Raw genomic sequence first — 22,898 nt, 5'->3', positions numbered from 1 at the left:
TAAGAAAGAGGAAAATTAATAATAAAGAGATTCCTCCGGATTGACTCTTGTGAGTAAATCCTAAGAAAGAGGAAATTTAATAATAAAGAGATTCTTCCGGATTGACTCTTGTGAGTAAATCCCAAGAAGAATGGAAAATTAGTAATAAAAAGATTCCTCCGGATTGACTCTTGTGAGTAAATCCTAAGAAAGAGGAAAATTAATAATAAAAAGATTCCTCCGGATTGACTCTTGTGAGTAAATCCTAAGAAAGAGGAAAATTAATAATAAAAAGATTCCTCCGGATTGACTCTTGTGAGTAAATCCTAAGAAAGAGGAAAATTAGAGAGAGAGGGAGAGAGAGAGAGTATGGGAGGGGAGAGTAATAAATTTAGTGAATATATTATGTTTATACAAAAAATCCTTCGCAAAGAGAGAAAAGGTGTTCGAGAAAAAGAACAAGAGCGGAAGTAAACTAGGTGATTAATTCTGGATTTACTACTTGCTGAATGTGTGAGTGTTGATAATAGTGAATGGAATACTCTCGGAGTCGCAGGCCTCCAAACTGGGCCGTACTCAGCGGGAGATGGTCCGGTCGGAGGGATTCCGCGTGCGATGGGCAATGGTCTGCAGACCCCAACCAGGCACGTTTCAAATGGCACTTTTTCTTTCGACCGAGACGTACGCTCCGCACGAGTTTAAAGGCCGCGATCCGAGAGTCAGAGAACTCGAGCATACAAGATGCCACGGAACTGCGACTCGGAATGATCAAGACTAGACTGCGCGCTCCGCTGGAAAACGCGCCTATTTATACAAATTTTCGTCTATGATTTCCTTTGTCCCATCGAGGGCCGTGTGCACCACTTTATTCATTAATGCGCCCACGTGCAATATTTGTTTTTATGACTTTTTTATATTTCTCGGTAATTGTTATCCGAGAAAGCGGCAGGTTTAACAATTGAACTCCTGAAGGCATTAAATGTCAAAAATTTTCGATTTATTGCTATGTGGGTGCCGGACGTTCAGAGTTCAAAGGGGTGCACACGTGCGTCTTCCAGCTCCTTGATTTCATTACCTTTGATGTCTTGGGCGTCAAGCGACAGTGTCATCTCAAATCTCAATGATTGGTGAATTTATCTCTACTTAATTCACGACATCTAATTATTGCCGTGAGAGTCACCATATTCTTGGAATCAGGGTGAGATCACCGTCGCTCGGCCCCCGTTAATTGGAATATCCGCTGGTTGCGAAGGAGAAGAATCGTTACTCCGCAGGACATAACACGTGTAAGCATCAAAATTATTAAATTGATTAGTAATTTATTTTAGTTAGTGTAATTTATATTACATTCTGGGTTTTTCTTCAAAGCTATTTTAAATCTGGTAAATATACGGCGCGCAATTTGGAGAATCTTATAAATGTTAATAAATTCATCTAGAAAATTATTGAGCACTAAAAACTACTCTCGACCAGTAGTCATTCTCGTCATTTAAATGTGAAATATTCATATCCTCATTGTGTATGTAAGTATTAAAAACATCAACCACAATTTGCTTTTAAAAATTACAGATTACCTCTTTTTTTTGGTGGTTCTGGTAGTTTTAAATTCGGATTTTATCTTCGGACGAACTATTAAATGGTGAATCATCCTCATCGCCAAAATGTCTTTTCCTCTTACGATTTCTTTTTGCAAATTCATAATCAGATGTCAAATCAGATGTTTCTTCTGCTATTGCAGCTTTTTCTTTTGCTTTGTGTAAAGTGTCTAAATAATAAACATATGTATAATCATATGAAAATTTATTATACATAGAGAAAACATTTTATTTAACAAATGTAAAAATATTTACCATAAGTATGTCCATTGCCAAGTTCCCTGATTTTATGGAGCGTCCAAGTATTTAGCATGGGTTTTTCGCAATTATTAATGCAATTTGCCAATTTTGAAGCAATAAATGGTGGCCAATAAAAAGTTTCACCATGTATCCACGATGTTGGAACAGCCTCTACCGACTCTTTTTCGATGAAATGTACTACTGTCCAACTCATTATACAGTGTGCACAATCACTAATGTACGTATTGTACAATTAAACAGTTCTTTAGTGGGAAAAATAACAAATTTTCTTAAAATATCACTAACAAGCCATGTTGACAACTCACCCAATGTGTCTACTAAATATATATCTAAAAAAGATGACTTACATGGCTCTATAAAATAATTACTAACATTTAAAAATTTCTTACCAATTACGTATAAAACATTATCTTGTTTTACAAAATTATGAATGATAATGATACTGCGATCACGTAAATAACAACAGTTATTGCCAACTTCTGTAGTTAAAGAAATACTGCCTATTGTACATTTTTTATATTGGACACAAAAATTGTTTGTTAGTAACGAACCTGCATAATGTTCATTTATCAATGATATTTTTTCTAATTCGATAGGTTTGTTAAATGGCAAGTTTCCAGCTTCGTGCAAACGATTAATAATCTGGGCCAAAGGAGCATCAGGTTTTCTCACTAATCTTTTCAAATGCTGTAGATAATTTTCAAATGGAAAAGCGCTGTAGGAATCTAAATTGCCAAAAATTCTGCAATCATCAACAACATGGATTAAACCATGGACATTATGCGAAATGTACTCCACTCCGTAAATAGTTATAAACTTTTTAACAAAATAAATTAATAATGATTGAACATAATCTAAATAATTAGGATAAAGTTCAATAGCACTTAAAAATCTAATGGCAACATGCAAACACAAGAAATGTAAATATTTTTCGTCCGCTATTGAATTTTTTAAGACGATAGGCCCACAATATAACAAAAAGAATCTAAATTCTGTTGCTTTCCAACGTTTAGCTTCTTCAATTGAGCGAGTTTTTCTCACACATTCAGATGGGACGTATGGTTTTATAAAAGTAAGATATTCTGAAATATTATCTACAAAACTTTTTGATATTTTATTCGAAGCTTTTCCAAAAAGCCATAAGTTAACGATAAGCTTCTTCATAACACCCAAGTAAATTAGATGCATAGATTCAAGTGGAAAATTTTTAATCATGTCAAGACAAGGAATATTTTCTAATTTTGATGTTCCTGTATGATGTTGAGCTTGTAGCTTATTACGAAAATTTTGATCAGTTCTATTTTTTGAATTAATATTGGAAAAACAAACTCTACCTTTAATATGTCTTCCTTTTTGCATGCATTTTGTACATGAAAAAAAACCAGTATGACCTTTAGTATATGTAATAAAACATTTGGCTGGAGCGTCACAAATAAACCCTTTAATAACAAATGGTAAAGTGTGTTCCTGAATAATAAATCCATTTTGTGTTAACAATATTGCTTCTTCCATAAAATCTTGTAAAAAGTCATTTGCATTAGAAGGTTTTTCATAGCCATGATATATTCCAATAACACAAACACTTGAATAACCAAAAATAGAGCATAATATTGGATAAATTTGACTACTTGAACTTTTACTTAAGGGCAGACCATCTATATTAATTAATAATTCTATATTTTTAAGTGGCTTATTTATAAAATGAATAAGTTTGTTTACTGCTTGTTTTATTCCTAAATGTGAATACACTCCCGACTCTATAGGTTTATACAGATTAGTTCGAGGAGTAGAAAGCAGTGTTCTAGGATCAGTAGGTAAAGTCGACTGACCTCCTGATGAATTTAAAATTTTTAATAAACCTTTTAGTGCACTATGACTTATGTTGTTTGTAACTGCCCATAAACGTAATTGTTCTATAAATCTATTTTCGATGTCGTTATCAGTGCTATTTGAGGAATTTAAATTTTCCGTTAAATTATTATAAAACATATTTGGTGAGTTGTCATAATTGCTTCCGCTGTCATAATTATCAATATTATTGTCTACAGTATTTGAAGAATTTAAGTTTTCCATTGAATTATTAGAGGACATGTTTGATGAGTTGTCATAGTCATTTCTGCTATCATAATTATTAAAAACGATTAAACTTCTATTATCAGAAATATTTTCTTCGGAAATATGTTTTGGAAAATTAATATCATCAATGTTTCGATTGTTATTATAAGGACTGTTAACATTATTATTTGATTGCGAAAGTTCTAGCGCAATAGCAGTATTGTGGCTTACTTTTCTATAAAAGGTTGCTTTTGAATATTTGCGCTTTATTATGCTTCTATATGTTTTGTACATAATAGTAAATTTTAAGATATGTAGTCATAAAATAAAATTATTTATGCTACAATATAATTACTTAATGATGAAAAACTGTAGTTTTAAGTAATCTAACCTAAATAACAATTTTTAAACTAAGCAGATAATATAATATATATCATGGCCAGCTCACGGAAAATCTTCTGTAGTTTAGTGTTCTCTTAAATTGATTTGTTGAAGAGAGAAATTACGGAATAGCGGATAACTTACTATCACAATTAATTAAAATAAACCTGCATGCAATATGTGATCACGTATCGCCAAGGGATTCCCAAAAATAAGCGATTGAAGCGCACTCTGCAGAAAGTCTTCTCTAGTAATATTCTTGAATATTCCTAGAACATTCAAAATGTTCAACAAATTTTCAAATGTTTTAGGAACATTCTATGAATATTCTGTACGAATATTCTTATAAAAGAATATTAGTCTCAACATAGAATATCCGTAGAATATTCTGTGTTATCTGGGATCATTGCAGGGGAGATCCAGAACGAGGGGTTTATCCTCCCCCCTTCCCCCCAGTGACCAACTTGTTGCATTTTAAAACTAGCACAGTCCCTGATAGCTAAATGACCATAATCAGATGACATTTTGCTGTCACTTATTCCGCATTCAATTTTATCAAATTAGAACCAAGGTGTTTCTACAAACTGTCTATTGTTCTGACATCATTAAAGTCTTCATTTAAATTCAGCAAATTGCCAGCAAATTGTTATCATGCGTGCACTACATTCAATTGATGTGTTTGATATCAATATGTCAGCAAGTCATTATCATACATAATATCTACACGTGAAGCTTTGTTGTCGGCAATTTGATTACTACCTAGTAGTAATTTTCTGCAAGACTTCAGTAAATTTTGCAGCAGATTTTTGAAAGATTCTGCCAATAGGACGTTATGATCTGCTTCTTCATTATACTTAATTCTTCTAAAAGATTCTGCAGTCAAATTCTTGCAAGAAATTTGTATCTATCTGTTGCGATATTTGCAAAATTCTTTCACTAGAATATTAATATAGTCTCAAGATGCTTTCCTGCCGAAAATATGCGATTAAAAAGAAGTAATCCAAATTGATCGGGATTTTTGCACCAAAAATATAAAATTTTATGTGGAACAGCGTTCCATACATACGTCATGTTTTAAAAGAAAGAGAGCGAGTATTCGCCTCAATATTACATCATGTAGCTCTTAAAGATTCACTAAAGTAAGAACCTTGATATGAATTGGGGAATTAGTTGCGGTGGCGCCTAGATATAATGCCTGTGGCCATGGACGGCGACTTTTGTGGGGTATGTGTGGAGTAATCCATACATGAGAATTTTTCATGTGTGGAATTCCACACATGAAAAATTCTTTATAAACAACTTTTGAAAATAACAAGTGTTAAACTAAAAAATTGTTAAATATTTTTGGAACTTTTATTTCAATCAAAATTTCAATTACACACACTGAGCAAACCTATATTTATAAAATGTTTACAATTTTATTGCTCATTATTGTGTATAATTTCTTATGATACAGAGATTTTAATATAAAAATTAAATAAATTCTGAAAACTTTTTGTCCTCTCCCTCCCAATCAAGTTGTCCAATTCCACACATGGCAAGTCGACAAGTCGCCGCTCCTGCCTGTGGCCGCACTTGACCCACGAGAAATACCCCGCGGCGTGGCCGCCTAGCGGTGGCTCCAGCACTCACTTGTTTGTGTGGGGTCTTACACACGGCAGGACCAAATATTGTCATGTCACCAAATTGTCGATAATAAGCTGCAATTTAGAATCTTTATCAATATTCATCAAATATTCTGCTTCTTGTATTAAACTTTTGATATCATATGTGCCATCATTTTGTTGACATATTGCTGTCATTATGAGATATACAAATGCAAGCTCATGACGAGCCAATAGTTTACTGTCAGCATGATATGTTATTATTAATAAACGTTTGCTCTTAATATTTCATTAACTGACGTTGTGTTTTTGCTCTCCTGTTGCTGACTCAGTTTTACGTTAAAATCTGTAGCCAGCAAATTGCCTGCAAATTCACAACAATACATGCAATGTATTAATTTGCACGATGTGTTGAATCTAGCTTGGTTATCTAAGGTGTTATTGAAAAATGAATAGCTTAGATGTTAAATAAATAATAAACAAACATAATTTTATAGAGATGAAAAAGAAGTAAAAAAATTAAATAAACATTAAATAAATATTAAACAAATATTTAAAAAATATTTACTAAAATCATTTTTCCAATTAAATAATTCATGAAAAATAAATACTAAAACAATGTTAAATAAACGTTTAAAAAAATTAAAATAAATATTAAATAAATATTAAATTAAGAGGGCAAGACTCTTTGGAGGGTCAAAAAAACCGATTTTTAAAAAATTACATTTTATGAAAGTGCATACTTTTAAGAATCCGTAAATTTTTATCAAAAAATTTGAAAAATTACGGAAGTTATAAAATTTTTTTTGAAGCGGAAAAAGTTTTACATGTAGTATTTCTTTTTTATTTTATTTCATTATTTTTCAATATAATAAATACTCTTTACTTTAAAGTGTCTGATTAGCAATGCTTCTACCCAAAAATTACAGAAGACTAATTTGTAGAATAATTTCTCCACTTTCCTAAAACATAAATAACTTAAGGGGATAGGATTCTTTGGGTTTGAAAAAAGCCTTTTTTTATAAATTGTTTTACAAAAACTATATGAGCAATTAATTTGAAATTTTGCACATATATTTATCTATATTTTATTGTTAATCAGGAATTTTTCCAAGTAAAAATAATGAAAATTGTTATAGTATAAATAATTATAGTATTGTTTGCGCGACGTGCCCGAGCGCGCATCGTCTTATGGTGACCATAAAATCTTGACACAGTTATCTTAGACAACAAATAGAAAAAAGATTTTTAATCTACAGATGTTTGGTTATCATTGGAACCAGAATTATTAAAATTGAACTATTTTAAAAATAATTATTGTGTATGTAAAAATAAATTTAAAAAAATTATTTAAAATTTTGAAAGTTTAATATAAAAGAATGAACCCAGTGATATAATTTAATTTCGCTAGTTCCAACGATAAAGAGAAGTGTTTTGAATATATAAGTACAAGACGAATTCAATTGGTTCATTAGTTTGTCTGAAATCATGGTCACTAGTTTGAAAAATGTAGTTTCGAGAAAAATGCGTTTAAAGTTTTGAATACAATTTACTCGTATATTTTTACTACTTACGTAAGTATTATTTTAATCAGTAATTCTACTAATTAATAAGTACTAAAAATATATTAGTAAATTGTACTCTAAATTTTAAATGCATTTTTCTTGAATCTATGTTTTTCAAACTGATTACCACGATTTCAGACAAACTAATGAACCAATCGAAATCGCCTTTTACTTATATATTCAAAACACTTTTTTCTATCGTTGGAACTAGTGAAATTAAATTATATTACTAGGTTTATTTTTTTTTTATATTGAACTTTCAAAATTTTAAGTAATTCTTTAAATTTATTTTTACATACATAATAATTATTTTAAAAATAGTTCGATTTTAATAATTCTAGTCCCGACGATAACCAAACATCTGGAGATTAAGAATCTTTTGGGATTTTTTGTTTCAGATAACTTAGTGTTGAGATTTTATGGTCACCATGAGACGATGTGCACTCGGACACGTCGCAAAAACAATATTATAATTATTACAATTTTTATTAATTTGGAAAAATTACTAATTAACAATAAAATATAGGTAAATATGTGTGCAAAATTTCAAATCAATAACTTATATAATTTCCGTAAAAAGAATTTATAAAAATAAGTTTTTTTTGACCCTCTAAAAGGTTATCCTCTTAATGTTCAATAAGCGTTAAATTAATGTTTTTGAAATTGTTGTTTCAAATAAAAAATTAACATATAATAAATATTAAATTAATGTTAAATAAATGTTAAATCAATATATTTGAAATTATTGTTTCAAATAAAAAATTAATGTAAAATAAATGTTAAATTAATGTTGAATAAATGCTAAATTAATATTTTTGAAATTGTTTTAAATAAAAAAATTATGTAAAATATGTATTAAATTAATGTTGAAAAAATGTTAAATTAATGGTTTATTAAAAGCATTATTGTAAATAAATTATTAATGTAACATAAATATTAAATAAACATTAAATAAACGTTAAATAAACATTAAATAAGCATTTTCCCAAATCATTATTTTAAATGAGTATTTAATGAAATATAAATGTTAAATAAACATTAAATAAATATTAAATTATTATAACATTTTCTCTAAATCATTATTTAAATATTTAATTAATGTTAAGTAAAACAATATTTATTAAATATTTAATAAATATTTAATAAATATTGTTGTTATAATAAATTACACAATGAATAATAAATATTTAAAAAAACGTTTAAAAAATATTGTGTGCTAATTGAAGTTTCTATAAAGTACATTAAATTTGAAAATATATTTAAATATTTACACTTTAAATAAACTATGTATATATAAAAGTTGTATAAATATGATTATATTTTTATTTAATAACACATTTTTATAATTATATTTACTTTATTTGTTATTAAAAATATAATTATTTTTTACAACATTGGAAGAATCTCATTCTTTGTATAAGTACTTTAAGTATTCAAAGTGATTTTTATAAAAAATTTTGTTGTCTGCCAGGTTATCCTGTAAATAAATCTTGTTTATTTACAGAACTGATTCCCCATAACAAAAAATGTCACTGTGATATTGCATAGATGTTGTTGTGTGACAAGCAATTAGTCATAATATAATAATATCATAGTGATGTCATAGTGACATGCAAATGCCCGCACAATTTACCTGTGACTTTGTAAACCAATTGTGATATTTTTCACAATATTTTTTCCTATAGGGAATATATGAGTCGCAATGAAACTTTACATAAATTATCTTTAATATTTAAAGTACTTAAATAAAAAATTAAAACTTTTTTAATTATTTTTTAATTATGTCCTAATTGTGCCCGTGTTATGTACGGTGTGGACATTTTAAGTACGTCCTTTAGATGTCCATGTAGGATGGAACATGGAATATCCATAGTACATCCATCGGATGTACATCGGACGTCCTCAAGATTCATATTGGACGTCTAATTTGTGTCCTTCTTACATTCATGTGTTCTGTGGGATTATATTATTAATCGAAGTAAGTAAATTTTAATTTCGGTTTAAAAAATAATAAAATAAACTTAATAAGTTGTTCATAATGTATGATTATCGCCGGTAGGAAAACATAGTGTAAAATGAAATCCTAATATTCTGAAAACTGCTTACAATACAATAAAATGAATAATAAATCATATCTAAATAATCATAACTAAATATCGGCTTTAGACTCTAATCGATTTTAGATGTCTAATATATTATATCAATGTTATTTTCTTTTATATTTTATATACTATTTTTTCTTTATGTACACTCAACGTTTTGCTTAAATTTTAAGCATATTTTTTTACAGAAACTATATACTCGTATATATATATACGAGTATATAGTATAAATATTAATAAAAAAGAAAGTATATACATATGCGTGTATACATATATATATATATATATATATATATATATATATATATATATATATATATATATATATATATATGTATACACGCATATGTATATACTTTCTTTTTTATTAATATTTATACAATTTTATATAAATATATTTTTCCTTCTTCATGTATACTTTTTTATGTATACCTTCTTTGTTTACTTTTTTTTTATTGTCTGTACAGTATACGAGGTGTGTTCAAAAAGTAACGGGAATTTTAAAATTTCGCGGGTTTGGAGAGTCCGACAGTCAAATTTTTTTTTTGTTTATGTTGGTATACATGCCCCTGAAGTATGCTGAAATGTTGAGCTGTATTCATTGTTTACTTTGTCTGTGGCAGCCGCTAAGGTTACACGTGTTTTTATGAGCTCGGCGATTTTCGTTTCTGAAAAAAAATGGATCAAAGAATTTGTATCAAATTTTGCGTAAAAAATAACATAAAGTGTAACAAAGTGTGTGAAATGTTAACAAAGGCCTATGGTGAGTCTGCTATGAGTAAAACAAGAGTTTACGAGTGGTATAATCGTTTCCAAGATGGCCGTGAAGATGTTGAAGATGACGAACGCCAAGGACGCCCCAGCACATCAAGAACCGATGAAAACGTCGAAAAAGTGAAAGAAATGGTTATGAACAATCGCCGAATCACAATCAGAGAAGTCGCTGATGATGTTGGCATATCAATTGGCTCATGAGTTGTTGAATTTTGAACAAAAACAGCGGCGAATGGAAGTTGCTCAGGAGTCATTAAATGAAGTCAACGACGATGCACAATTACTGAAACGTGTTATAACAGGTGACGAAACATGGGTTTACGGATATGACGTCGAAACTAAGGCTCAATCGTCCCAGTGGAGACGAAAAAGCGCATCGCTGAAAGAGCTAAAGGCTATCCCAAAGATCGAGTTTGAGAAGTGTTTCGGGGATTGGAAGAAGCGCTGGCATAAGTGCATAATATCTAATGGTGACTATTTTGAAGGCGACAACATTAATGTAGACGAATAAATAAATATTTTTTTCAAAAAACGAAAATTCCCGGTATTTTTTGAACACACCTCGTATTGCGTGATTAGGTACTTATTTATATCATTTTTATTTAATTTATATCTTAAATATAACGACCAACATATAAATAAAACGTTTGAAAAAGAGAGAGAAATGATAAAAGGGAGACAAAATAACAGCCGTTGTACGTAAAATGAAATAGATATATGTTTGAAGTTTGGTGAAAGCGAGATTGAACATTTTATTGCAGTAACAAAAAGCAGATCTATGATTGGTTACTTACTTAGCTCGCGCATGTGCAATTCAATTTCGTACACGCTAACATCAAAGGTGCCGACAAAGAGTTGCGCTACTGTATATAGTGCGACGAGAGGTTAGCTCAGTGCGCGCACGTTCACTATGTCGCGGTGCTTGGAGATTCGGAGTAAAGTAGAGGTGCACGCGAGGTGGAGAGGCGTTTTGTTACACATTTATTTATTATAACCATACAATTATATTTACTTATACAATTATATTCACTTATAGTAAATTATATTTTAACAGTCATTTATTTTACATTCATTCTCGTTTAAATACATTCACAAAGTTATTTTCGTATATACAGCCATGTCTCTACAATTATTTCAATCCTATTCAACACTACCGCTCTTAGTTACGCTTGCCAATTAAAATGGTAATTCTCTTACAACTAATAAATAAAAATCCTATTATATCTTCTAAAAACTTTTAAATAACCACTGGTAACATTAACCTGTTGAGTGTACAACTTAGTTCGGTCCGTTTTCAAAAGATGGCCTTAGGTGCTATAAATGGTTGACGGCAACAGCTGATTTTTGTTGTATCGTAAAGTGTCAACATCTGTCAACCAAATATTGTTTACAAGCCTTTGAGTTTTGCACAACAAGTTTAATTTTTACTGCGTTGAAAATGTCGAGTTTCGTTCCAAATAAGCACCATTTGCGGAAAGTTTTGATTTTCTCTTTTAATTGAAAGTAAAGTGCAGCTGAAGCGCAGCGAATGCTTGTGGAAGTGTACGGTGAATCTGTACCATCGGATAAATCTTGCAAAGAATGATTTCGACAATTTAAAAGTGATGATTTTAGTGTTGTAGACAAAGAGCATTTGGGTCAACCGAAAAAATTTGAAGATAAAAAATTAAAAACATTACTCGATCAAGATTTGTATCAAACGCAAGAAAAGCTCGCAAAAACACTGGAAATTACTCAACAAGCTATTTCAAAACGGATACATTCAATTTTGGATACATCTAAAAGCAAGGAAAATGGGTTCCATACGAATTAAAACTGAGAGATATCGGACGACGATTTTGCATGTCCAAAACGTTGCTTGAACGGTACAAAAAAAAGGCTTTTCTGCATCGAATCATTATCGGGGACACAAAATGGATTCATTACGACAATCCAAAACCCAAAAAATTGTATGTAAAGCCCGGCCAACCGGGAACATCAAGGCCGAAGCCAAATATTCATGGTGCCAAGGTAATGCTTTGTATTTGGTAGGATCAGAAAGGTGTGATCCTTTATGAGCTGCTAAAACCTGGTTAAACCATCACGGAAGACTTCTACAGGCAACAATTGATCTGTTTAAAGCAAATTATAGCCAAAAAACGTTCAGAATATGCGACCAAACGTGAGTCCATAATCTTTCATCATGACAACGCTTGGCTTCATGTTGCTGTTCCGGTTAAAAACTGTTTGGAAAATAGCCGATGGGAAGTTCTGGCTCACCCACCTTATAGCCCAGACCTTGCCCCTTCTGACTACCATTTGTTTTGATTGATGCAGAACGTTTCGACTGGAATACGTTTCACTTTAGAACAGGGTATCAAAAATTGGCTTGATTCATTTTTGGCTTTAAAAGATAAACGTTTTTTCCGCGACGGAATCTATAAATTGCCAGAAAGATAGGAAAAAGTAGTGGCTAGCTGTGGACAATACTTTGAAAAAAAGTATTAATTCATTTTATCATTCAAATAAATGCGTTTTTCATGCAAAAAGACGGACCAAATTAAGTTGTACACCAATATAATAAAACGTCATAAAAATAAATAAAATAATAATATTTTGTCCCAGACACAAGTCTCAGACTAGTGACAGCAGCCCGTAAATATAAACTAAATAATATAAAATAACTAATGTTATGTTTGGAACCACATACTCCCGGACGCAACAGTTACAATTAAAATTTAGCATTACAGTAGCTGTACATTAAGTACTATTGAGATTTTAACTATGGCTGCCTTAATAAGGATATTCCATTATATTTGAGAGTGCAATACGAACATACAAGTGGAAAATTCTTATTGACGTGATTATATTTAAAATCTCAATAATAAAATCTTGAATCAAGAACCAAGAAAGCTTTGCTGCTGAGAAAGTTAGGCTTTTGCATTATACTTTTCCGTCCGCGACGGCGTTTGTGTCTCCACAACTTTAGTTGTTATACGTTTTTCATTATATTTTAAACTTCTTCATTATTGACTCAAGGTTTTTGTACCTGACGTACAGCTGTTCTGATGCCAAACTTTAATTGCAATTTTCTCAGAAACTAAAGCTCATTCACGCTAATCCTTTTATATTTTCAGTACACTTTATCACCTCTTTCCAATGAGCAATGACTAATTTCCCAGTTCTTGCTATCTACTTGTTAATACTATTTTAATCTTTATTACTTCAAAATAAAATAATAGTACAAGTATTTAAATTTCAGAGATGTCAAGTTGCCAAGTTGTACAATTATTCCATTTTTTCTGAGTGTAATCATTTTAATTGTAATTTATTTGTGATACTGTTGGGGCGGGGGGGGGGAGAGGACAAATAATTTTGATGAATAAGCATTGCATAATTGTTGAGATCGATAAATAATAAAAAAATTCACTATTACAGCAGCAAGTTTATTAGCAGCAATGGATCGTACGGCAGCACCCTGCGTTGACTTCTTTCAATACGCTTGCGGCACGTGGAATCGATTGCATGTGATACCAGAAGACCGAAGTGCCATCAGTACCTTTGAGATATTAGCTGATCAGCTGCAGGTGATCTTGAAACGCGTTCTCGAAGACCCACCAAATGCATACGACAATAATGCCACTCTCAAAGCGAAGAAGTTCTACAAGTCATGTATGGATATCGGTAAGTATAAATAATACATAGAATATTTAAAATGATTGTAGTCTTTCTCCTTTTTCGTTATATAAATTCATTGAAATTTAGAATAGATTCATTAGTTCCTTATGGAAATTAGGTTTTGGCAAAATTGTCTGAAATTTCAATATGTTGTAACTTTCAGGATCCTGAACAAATGTTTTTATAACCACAATCTCCGAAAATCAATTCTTTGCCCGCTGTCATTTAATGAAGGTCAATAAATAGCTTTAATGACTCTAGTAGCACAGTTCGTTGGCTTTACATTAATTTATATTAGCGAAACATTGGTTATGTTGGAAGTGCATTGGCAAATATTTCCCAATCTAATATGAATATTGGTTATAAAAGGAATGTTAATGTGCTACTAATGTTACGTTCAATAATTGTATGATATTGCGCTTAAATTGGAAGTGCATTGGCCAAGGTTTTTCAATCTACTGCGAATATTGGTTGTAAATGAAACCAATGTGCAACAATATTGACCCAATATTGCAACTTCAATATTGGCAAAATAAGAGTAGATCATTTTTTAATATTGGATCAATATTGAAATTAATTCACATTCAATATATAATATTAGGTTTACATTATTTTTGAATATTGCACCAATATTTTGTGCTACTCGGGAAACTATATACTACTGTGTCCAAAAAGTAAGACCAGTTTTCAATTAAAATCGCGCGGATAAACCGCACATCATAAATATTTTTTTTCTAAGTTGACAGCATTGTGACAAACATCTGTGATAAATTTCATGTCAAAACATTTATTAGTTTTTGCTTTACGCTTGGTTTTGTACGATGCTAAAAGTGCATCCGGCGATTTTTACAATGTCTAATTATATTAAGCAAAAAAGTTGCATTAAATTTTGTTTCCGAGTCGTAAACATAGATCCAAGTCTCATTTCCAGTAATAATTTGTTCCATGACCGATTGATAGTCAAAAAGCATCTCTTCACAGATTTTATACCGACACTCTTTTTCGAAGAAATTGAGACGTTTTGGCACTAGTCGAGATTTTACACGTTTCAGGCCCAAAATATCTTTTAAAATGGTATTGGCAGATCCTTTCAAAATACCAACAGCATCAGCAAGGTTTATAACAATCATTCGACGATTAGCAAGCACAAGTTCTTCGATTTTCTTGACGTGTTGTTCATCGATAGAGGTTGATGGTCGGCCGGAACGCTCTTCGTCTTCAACACTTTTATGACCTTCTTTGAACTGTTTATACCACTTGTAAACATTTCTTTCCGACAAAACATAGTCCCCAAAGGCTTTTTGCAACATCCTGAACATTTCTGCACCCAAAATTTCATTCCACAAACAAAATTTAATGCAACTTCTTTGCTCAATATAATTAGACATTGTAAAAATCGCCGAATGCACTTTTGCCGTTGTACAAAACCAATTGTAAAGTAAAAACTAATAAATGTTTTGACATAAAATTTGTCACAGATGTCTGTCACAATGCTACCAACTTAGAAAAAAAAACATATTTATCATGTGCAGTTCACCTGCTCGATTTAAATTGAAAACTGGTCTTACTTTTTGGACACAGCAGTATTTAAAACAATTGTTCCAAAATGATTTCCATACTCAGCATGACCCATAAGAAACTAGCGGAGTCCTTTGGTTAGGTACACAAATTTGAAGAGATATCTAATTAAAGCCCATTTATATATGTAAATACTCAGCTAAACCTGCTAAGAATATACAAACTGTGTGTTGCAAATTGATTGCGTTCAGCAGAAAAAGCAATTTAGTGAATGTAATTTTTTATTCATTAATTTTTATTTTTTAATTTAATCCAACAAAGAGCTAAAAGCAAAAATCAATCATATTAAAAAATCACTGAACGCTGAGTTGCTTTTTTTATTAAGCATAGCTATTATATTAGAAGAATTTCAATAACAGCCAAGTACAACCTATTCTTTTTGTAAATATTTATAAAAACAGATAAGTAAAATAAACTCGTTCTACATTATAACATAATAATGGCAAGGTATACAGCATAATATTGAAGCATACAGTATGCTTTGTTCTGTTATATTTCTTTTGATATAATATAATTTAAGTCGTAATGGTAGAAACTAAGCTTCCTAAATAAGAAAACTTGCAGGAACAAATTTTAAACAAAGTATGCTACCAATTTTTGATAAAAGAACAACAAATTTCACACAGTTTGTAATGTTGATAAACTGTTGCAAAAAATACTTGCTTATTTTATGTCAACAGATTGGCTGCAGAAACCGAATAAAATTTGCAGTTCTTATTCTGTTTTACATACATAAATCGTGCTTGATTTTCTTTGAGAAAATTTACTTTAATATTTATTTAAAAGTTACTTTAAATTCATTATCAACGCTACAACCCATTACGGGATTTAGCTTGTATAAATCTGTTCTTCCATGCGTCACGGTTCTGCGCCACTACAATTCCCTAGGTTTCTTGCCTATAGTGCCATTTGCTTTGATTTCAATCTGCCCCTACGACGTCCTCCCAGTATTTTCATTTTAAAAACCTGTTCCGTAAGTTCTGTATCCTTCATGCGGGCCACATGCCCAGATTATGCTACTATTGTGTGTTAATGTGAAATATTCTGTTGTTCATATGTTTTGTAGAATTCGAAGTTGTATTTCCATCTATATGTCCCCTGTTTACAAATTGCGCTGTAAATCTTTTTCAATATTTTTCTTTCATAAGCGTTAAGTCTTTGTTCATTACTCTTGCAGAGTGTCCATGTCTCAAAGAAATATATCAGTATAAATTAAATTATTGTTTTACATTTAATATTTTAAATATCCGGGTCAGTGTTCTCGATTTTCAATTAGTATGTTCAATCAAGCTATAGTAAACTTTGTTAATAAGGAAGAACTTCCTTGTTACTTTGTCAAAAGTGTTATTTTTGCGGTTAATGAACATTCTTAGACATACGAACTTTTGCATCGTTTCAAAAATAAAATTTTCTATATCAATATGTTTTGAAGCATTTCTACCTGTGTGATGCATTAGCTATTATATACTTTATCTTACTTTTATTGATTTTAAGGTTTATGCCTCTGCAATATTTGTAAGTTTCTTTCACAGCATTATGTGTTTTATCTATATCATCGGTGTATACTAATAGTTACGGTGACCTATTAAATTATTGTTTCTTTAATATTAGCGTGTCTTATTACTTTTTTCAGGGTGTTAAAGAATAGGCATGTTCGGTCGTCGCCTTGTACTAGACTGATTATCTGTCGCAAAAAAATGTCAATGTTTTATTTTGAATCGTTGTGCATATGACTTTTCTATGGTCACTTTTGAAAGATTAACCAATTTTATGGGAATGTTTAGTTCTATCATAGCCCTGACTAAATTTTTATTTGAGACTGTGTCATATGCAGTTTTAAAATCAACAAATAGGTAGTACGACCAAAAACTCTTTTATTGTCTTTATAAGTATTTATAATTTCTAATTAAGAAAATTTGATTGACTGTTGATTTTTCTGGTTTAAATCTGTAATGGTATATACCTATTATATTTTTTACGTAATGGTATATACCTATTACATTTTCTACGTATGGTTGAAGTCTTGTAACGATGTAACTCCTAATAAACCTTACATCGTATCCGGCATCCATCAGCCGGAAGCCTTGTCAAGCTTAAAACGGTAAATAAGTGCGATGCGCTAACTTTTTAGACACTTCTAAAATAGTAAAAAGTTAACGGCCGTTAGCAATCCTAATCCGAACGAACAGCAAGTCGGCGTGTACGCGCGCTTTAATTAATAATTTCTCCCCTGCGCCCGACCCCAAATTTGTACCGCCTGGGCGTAAAGTGAGAAAATTAATCAGAGATAAACAAAACTTTTCCAAACAAAATCGAATCAATCCGCGTGAGCAAATTGTTAAATATAAAAAACTAACAATTAGCACGATTGATCATCCTCCGTCGTGAGCATGCAACCGTCCTGATCTCCGCTACGTTTTGATAGATTTGCTCTTAAAAGCGACAAGCAACATCGATAGAGGTTCTCTGCCGCCTCTGAGGTTCTCAAATATCGACAGCTTCTAACTTTTTAATGACAATAAGCGTTACTGAGGTTCTCGGCCAATCTTCTGAATCCAAGCGTATCCCTAGAATTTACTCGTCAAACGGAAATTGGTAGAAATTCTCTGTCGCCTCCGAGGTTCTCGGAAGCCGACAATCTCTTGCGATCTGTCATCTTAGAAGACGAGAATTCAAACTTGCAAAGTTTCCGCCTCAGATTTACCCACGATACATTACAGGACCCGCCTCAGCGCTCGTTCGTACTTCGCGTTCCGTCCTATCGTGCTAACCTTGTGTAACCGACGCTGTTATGGAGAACAATCGCCGCTGTGACCATATGACCGCATGTTGATTGCGTTGTACAATGATGTGTATTAATGAAGTTTTTTTTCGATGTAGATAAGGGGTGCTTTACAACAAGAGACACAGGCGACACTGTGTAACACAGTGTCTACAATGGTGCTTTCGAACTATGACACAGAGAGACACAGAGCGACACTGCAAAACACAGCTCAATCTTAAGTTTGGCCGTGTCAGCCATCAATAGTGCCAACATATCGGGCAAATAAATTATTTTTTCAAGTGTGGTACTGGTACATTTTAGTCATGTTCAGTTATGTTTTGTCGCCTTAACATACAAAATTAAAATTATAGTTTGAACTTTTCGTTTCTTTACATACTACATTTTTAAATTAGCACAATGGACTTATATTTTTACTAAAAATGTTTCGTGTTCGAAAATAACGTACCAGACCCAGAATTCTTAGATGGTAATCAATATTCATTATTTTTATTTAAAGAATTGTAAGCCTAAGAAACAATGCATTCGTTGATTATTCATTATTCATGCGTATTTCATCGGATTAATTTGCATGTTTATTCTTTTGTCGGCATTGTAAAGAAGTTATTCCTACGTTGGATAATGTAAAATTCCTTCTTTAACGGGTCTGGATTTTCTACGGATAGATTTCTGATTTAATTTGAATCTGTGTTTTTTACTAAGTCAGTCTTTTACGCACTCTAGTGACCGTGTTTGGTAACTTATCTGTTCCAATTAGACTACACAACTGTGTTACACTGTGTCTCTTTGTGTGACACTGTGTCACACTGTGGCACTCTTGTTGGAAAGCACCCAAGGTGTAGAGCGCATCATTCGTGAGTGGTCCAAGTGCGACGACTATCCATGGATGACACGCTCATCTACAACGAAAAAAGATATGATTAATGCACCTCATTGTACATATATAATAACCCCACCTTTCGTGCACAAACGGTGCTTGTTGGGCGTCTAGGCCACGATCAGAGTCCGAAAGAATTAGACAATTTGCTTATAGAAATCAATAAAGTTGATTTATTATAACTAACGCTTTATATTACAATAGAAATAGATAATGTGAGCTAAACATATAGTCTTGATGATTTAATTACAATAGAAATAGACGCGGTGCGCGTACATATATTCTCGACTATGTAATTACAATAGAAATACACGCGGTGCGTGAACGTATATTTTGATGATAATTTGAACTTAGACATTATACACGGATGTCGTGTACTACAGATTTGGCGCAAACTATCGGGATAAGCAATGGCGAGCTTACAAGCGGCGCAATCAACGGTACAGCCAAAATATGTACAGTTAAATAAAAAGTTAAATAACAAAAACACTCGAGTGCATAGTGCTATGCAATAATTCGTTCATATAACTAAACAGATAGCTTGATTTACCAATGTTATACTATATATGCTAGACTGTGGCGTCGGTAAGTCAAGCTATCTGTTTAATTACCCAAACGAATTATTGCACAGTATATTGTATATTCGTGTAATAATACGCTCAAGTTTAAAAACAATGAAGAAGTATGTGTAATTAAATATTAAAATATACTTTGGGAAAGTTTAGAAGTGCTCAAAAGTAAAAATGCCTTATAGCAATTGTTATCTATTGTGTATTGGCATATTAGTGCTATTAAAATGGGGTGGGTTACTAATTAAATATTTCTATAAACAATTCGTCATCTGATAACAAAGATAATGGAAGTAGCCATAATGTCTATAGTAGCCACAATACCCTTTTCTTTTCTATTACGGAAATTAACTTGATTGTTAAATTTAAAAGTTGTGATTGATTCCTATGAGGAGAAAAAGATAAAAGATTGTTAAGTAAAGGAATGGAATGATTTTTGACTGCCATTTATAGTGGACCCGGAAATTTTTTGATATTCCGTTCAATATTTTTTATAAATTTAAATATAACAATTTTTTTGTTACTAATTGGTAAGAAGAAATTCTCACCAAGTTGCAACAAACATTGTATATTCATAGGTATAACTGTAGATGACAGATTCAAAAACTATTTTTTTCTGATGGTAACAAGAGAGGGAGGAGGAATATTGTTACAGAAAGAGGAGGGATCAAGGGAAATAGTGAGAAGGTCAGAGGGAATGGAATCGGATGATGCTGTAGAGGCTGTGATGACATTATTTAGCAAATTTGAATCATGTGGACATTGGAAAGTTATTATTATTACTCCAATAATATTTGATCCCATTGATGTTATTGTTGTGGATTTTCTGTTGTTTGCTGATTAACCAATTCATTTTTTTGTCCAGTCTATGTTGTTCATGAACAAAAGAGAAGTATAAATTCCTTTCTTGTTTAGAAAAAAACGAGTTGCATATATTGATCGGAACAGAGCGAGAGATGCAGCGGACAAGTCAAAAAATTCAAATTCTTGAGAAATGTAATTTTTGTGTCATTTAATTCCAGTTTCAAAATCTTTTTGACGAATAAACTTTTCACATAATTAAATTTAGACGAAGAGCAGTGATGGTGCCACTCTAAGTTCAGTTTTCATATGCGAGATAAGTGTATCGGTATAATGTTAAGTCGTATACAGCAATTAATAAATCTGATTCGCAATTGGCAACGGTAAACAATTTTGCGGTGCTTAATCCAATCTTTTAATAACACAACGGAGTGCCTACCAAATGTGCGCGACATAAAATTAAAGAAAGAAGAACTCACTATTACGCATTATTTTACCTTGCGTGTAACAAAATTAAAATATTTAAGATAGACTCGGCAGTATTAAAATTAGAAAATAAAACGTAGGAAATGCGAGTCAAACGCGGTAGTTGGTGCGTTTATATATCGAAATACCCAACAGGATAATTTCACTAATAATTCTAAATCTGAACAAATAAAAAACTGGTTTACGATCCCTTTTATTGATTCAGTGTCTAACAAATTCAGGCATCACAAATAATATTGACTCTGGATTGGCATTTTACAGTCTCAACAAACTCGGTACTTTTGTCAAAGTCCATAAGGATCCTCTCCGGGATACCTCCAAAAAGAACGTCGTGTATAAAATATTGTGCAATGACTGCGATGCTTTCTATGTGGACCAGATAATTAAACACAGAATCTCAGAACACCGCTAACATATTCGTAGAAACACGACAACTAATTCTGTTATTATTGGCCATAGATTGCATTACGGTCATGATTTTAATTGAGACAATGTTCAAGTTCTTGATGTTGAAAAGAATATTTTTAAACGGCTCACTTCAGAGATGCTACATATTAAATTTCAGAGAGAATTTACAAAGAGACACGGACTTTCTCAACTATGCCTACTCGGCGATCTTAGACAAGTTGTGACCTCTCTGATATGTATCGGTTATTATTTTGTGCTTATTTGTGTTTGCGCGGTTGACGAGGAAACATTGACTATTTCTGTGCCATTCTATTTATTATATTTATTAATTTTATTATTTTTGACTTAATAACGTATTTTTTTAAATTTGTGTTAATTTATTACGATGTAACATCAACACCTTAAAAAATGGCTTGAATTGACAGTGCTGGTGAGTTGTTTAAATTTTTTATTTTATAACTTGTGAGGATTTATGTTCACTGTCCACCACAGATTATAGCATGATCGCTCATATGTCCATCTTGGTGGTCAACATTGGATCATAAAGCGTAAATTCTTGTACACAAAAAAGCGACTACACGGCGTGTCAATTTCTCGCCCTCGAGTCGGAGACAGCGTATGCCGGGCTTAAAATGTGTGTTTCTTTTATTCAACGCAATCACCACGTCACACAACGGTCATTTTAATGGAATTTCATCGTTGAAAATGACTTCAAGGGAAGTCAAAACGCATCCGATATTTCTATTCATATTTATGTACTAATAGCGAAATACATGTACTATTATTATTGACGCACCAACTACCGCGTTTGACTCGTATTTCCTACGTTTTATTCTCCAATTTTAATACTGCCGAGTCTATCTTAAATATTTTGATCTTTAAATTTCTTGTTTTTTTTAAATAACTTTTATATTAAATAATTAAAAACAGTTTACAAATTATATATTACTTACAATTTTATTATTAATTATAATTTAAAAATATAAAGTTTAAATGAAAAAAAATTTCATCCACGGGAATCGAACCTGGGACCCCAACGCGTGCTAGTCAACGCTCCACGCTTTGTCGCCAACTTGACATTCGTTCTTCTTTAGCGGTACTACAGACGCTAGAAATATTTAGGTGTGTCCCAGTTGCGAACAGACCCGATCAAACACCACCAATCACGAAATCTAATCTCACTCAACCAACGGAAATACTCTAGGCATCGGCCGCTATGAATGGTTGTGTCCAATTGTCCAATCGGATCTGTGCGCAACTGGGACACTCCCTGTTTTTCTTTTCGCGGCGGATCAGTTCGAATCTCCGCAGCATCAATTTTTTTTTCTTTTAAGTTTTTTGCTATTATACATTTGTCAACAAAAAATAAGGAACACTTTCCAGACACCAATAATTAGGTTATTTTCAAATGGCTGTAGCTCGGC

General features: G+C 31.7%; 1 protein-coding gene across 8 annotated transcripts in view; it reads left to right on the top strand.

Annotated features, from left to right (window-relative positions):
• The window catches only part of LOC105200443 (neprilysin-1), a 524,884-nt gene that overhangs the window by 140,742 nt on the left and 361,244 nt on the right, over positions 1 to 22,898 (top strand). For all 8 annotated transcript variants that reach the window (XR_005575917.1, XM_039455238.1, XM_039455241.1 and 5 more), the window contains one exon: positions 13,734 to 13,979. Coding sequence is in view for 7 of the 8 variants with exons in the window: in XM_039455238.1 (XP_039311172.1) it covers positions 13,734 to 13,979 (246 nt within the window). In the remaining variant the exon portion in view is untranslated. The remainder of the gene's footprint in view (positions 1 to 13,733; positions 13,980 to 22,898) is intronic.

This window comes from Solenopsis invicta, chromosome 11 (assembly GCF_016802725.1).
Source record: "Solenopsis invicta isolate M01_SB chromosome 11, UNIL_Sinv_3.0, whole genome shotgun sequence".
Classification (NCBI taxonomy): Eukaryota; Metazoa; Arthropoda; class Insecta; order Hymenoptera; family Formicidae; genus Solenopsis; species Solenopsis invicta.
Note: the sequence above shows the minus strand (reverse complement) of the source record. Positions and strands in the feature narration are given on the sequence as shown.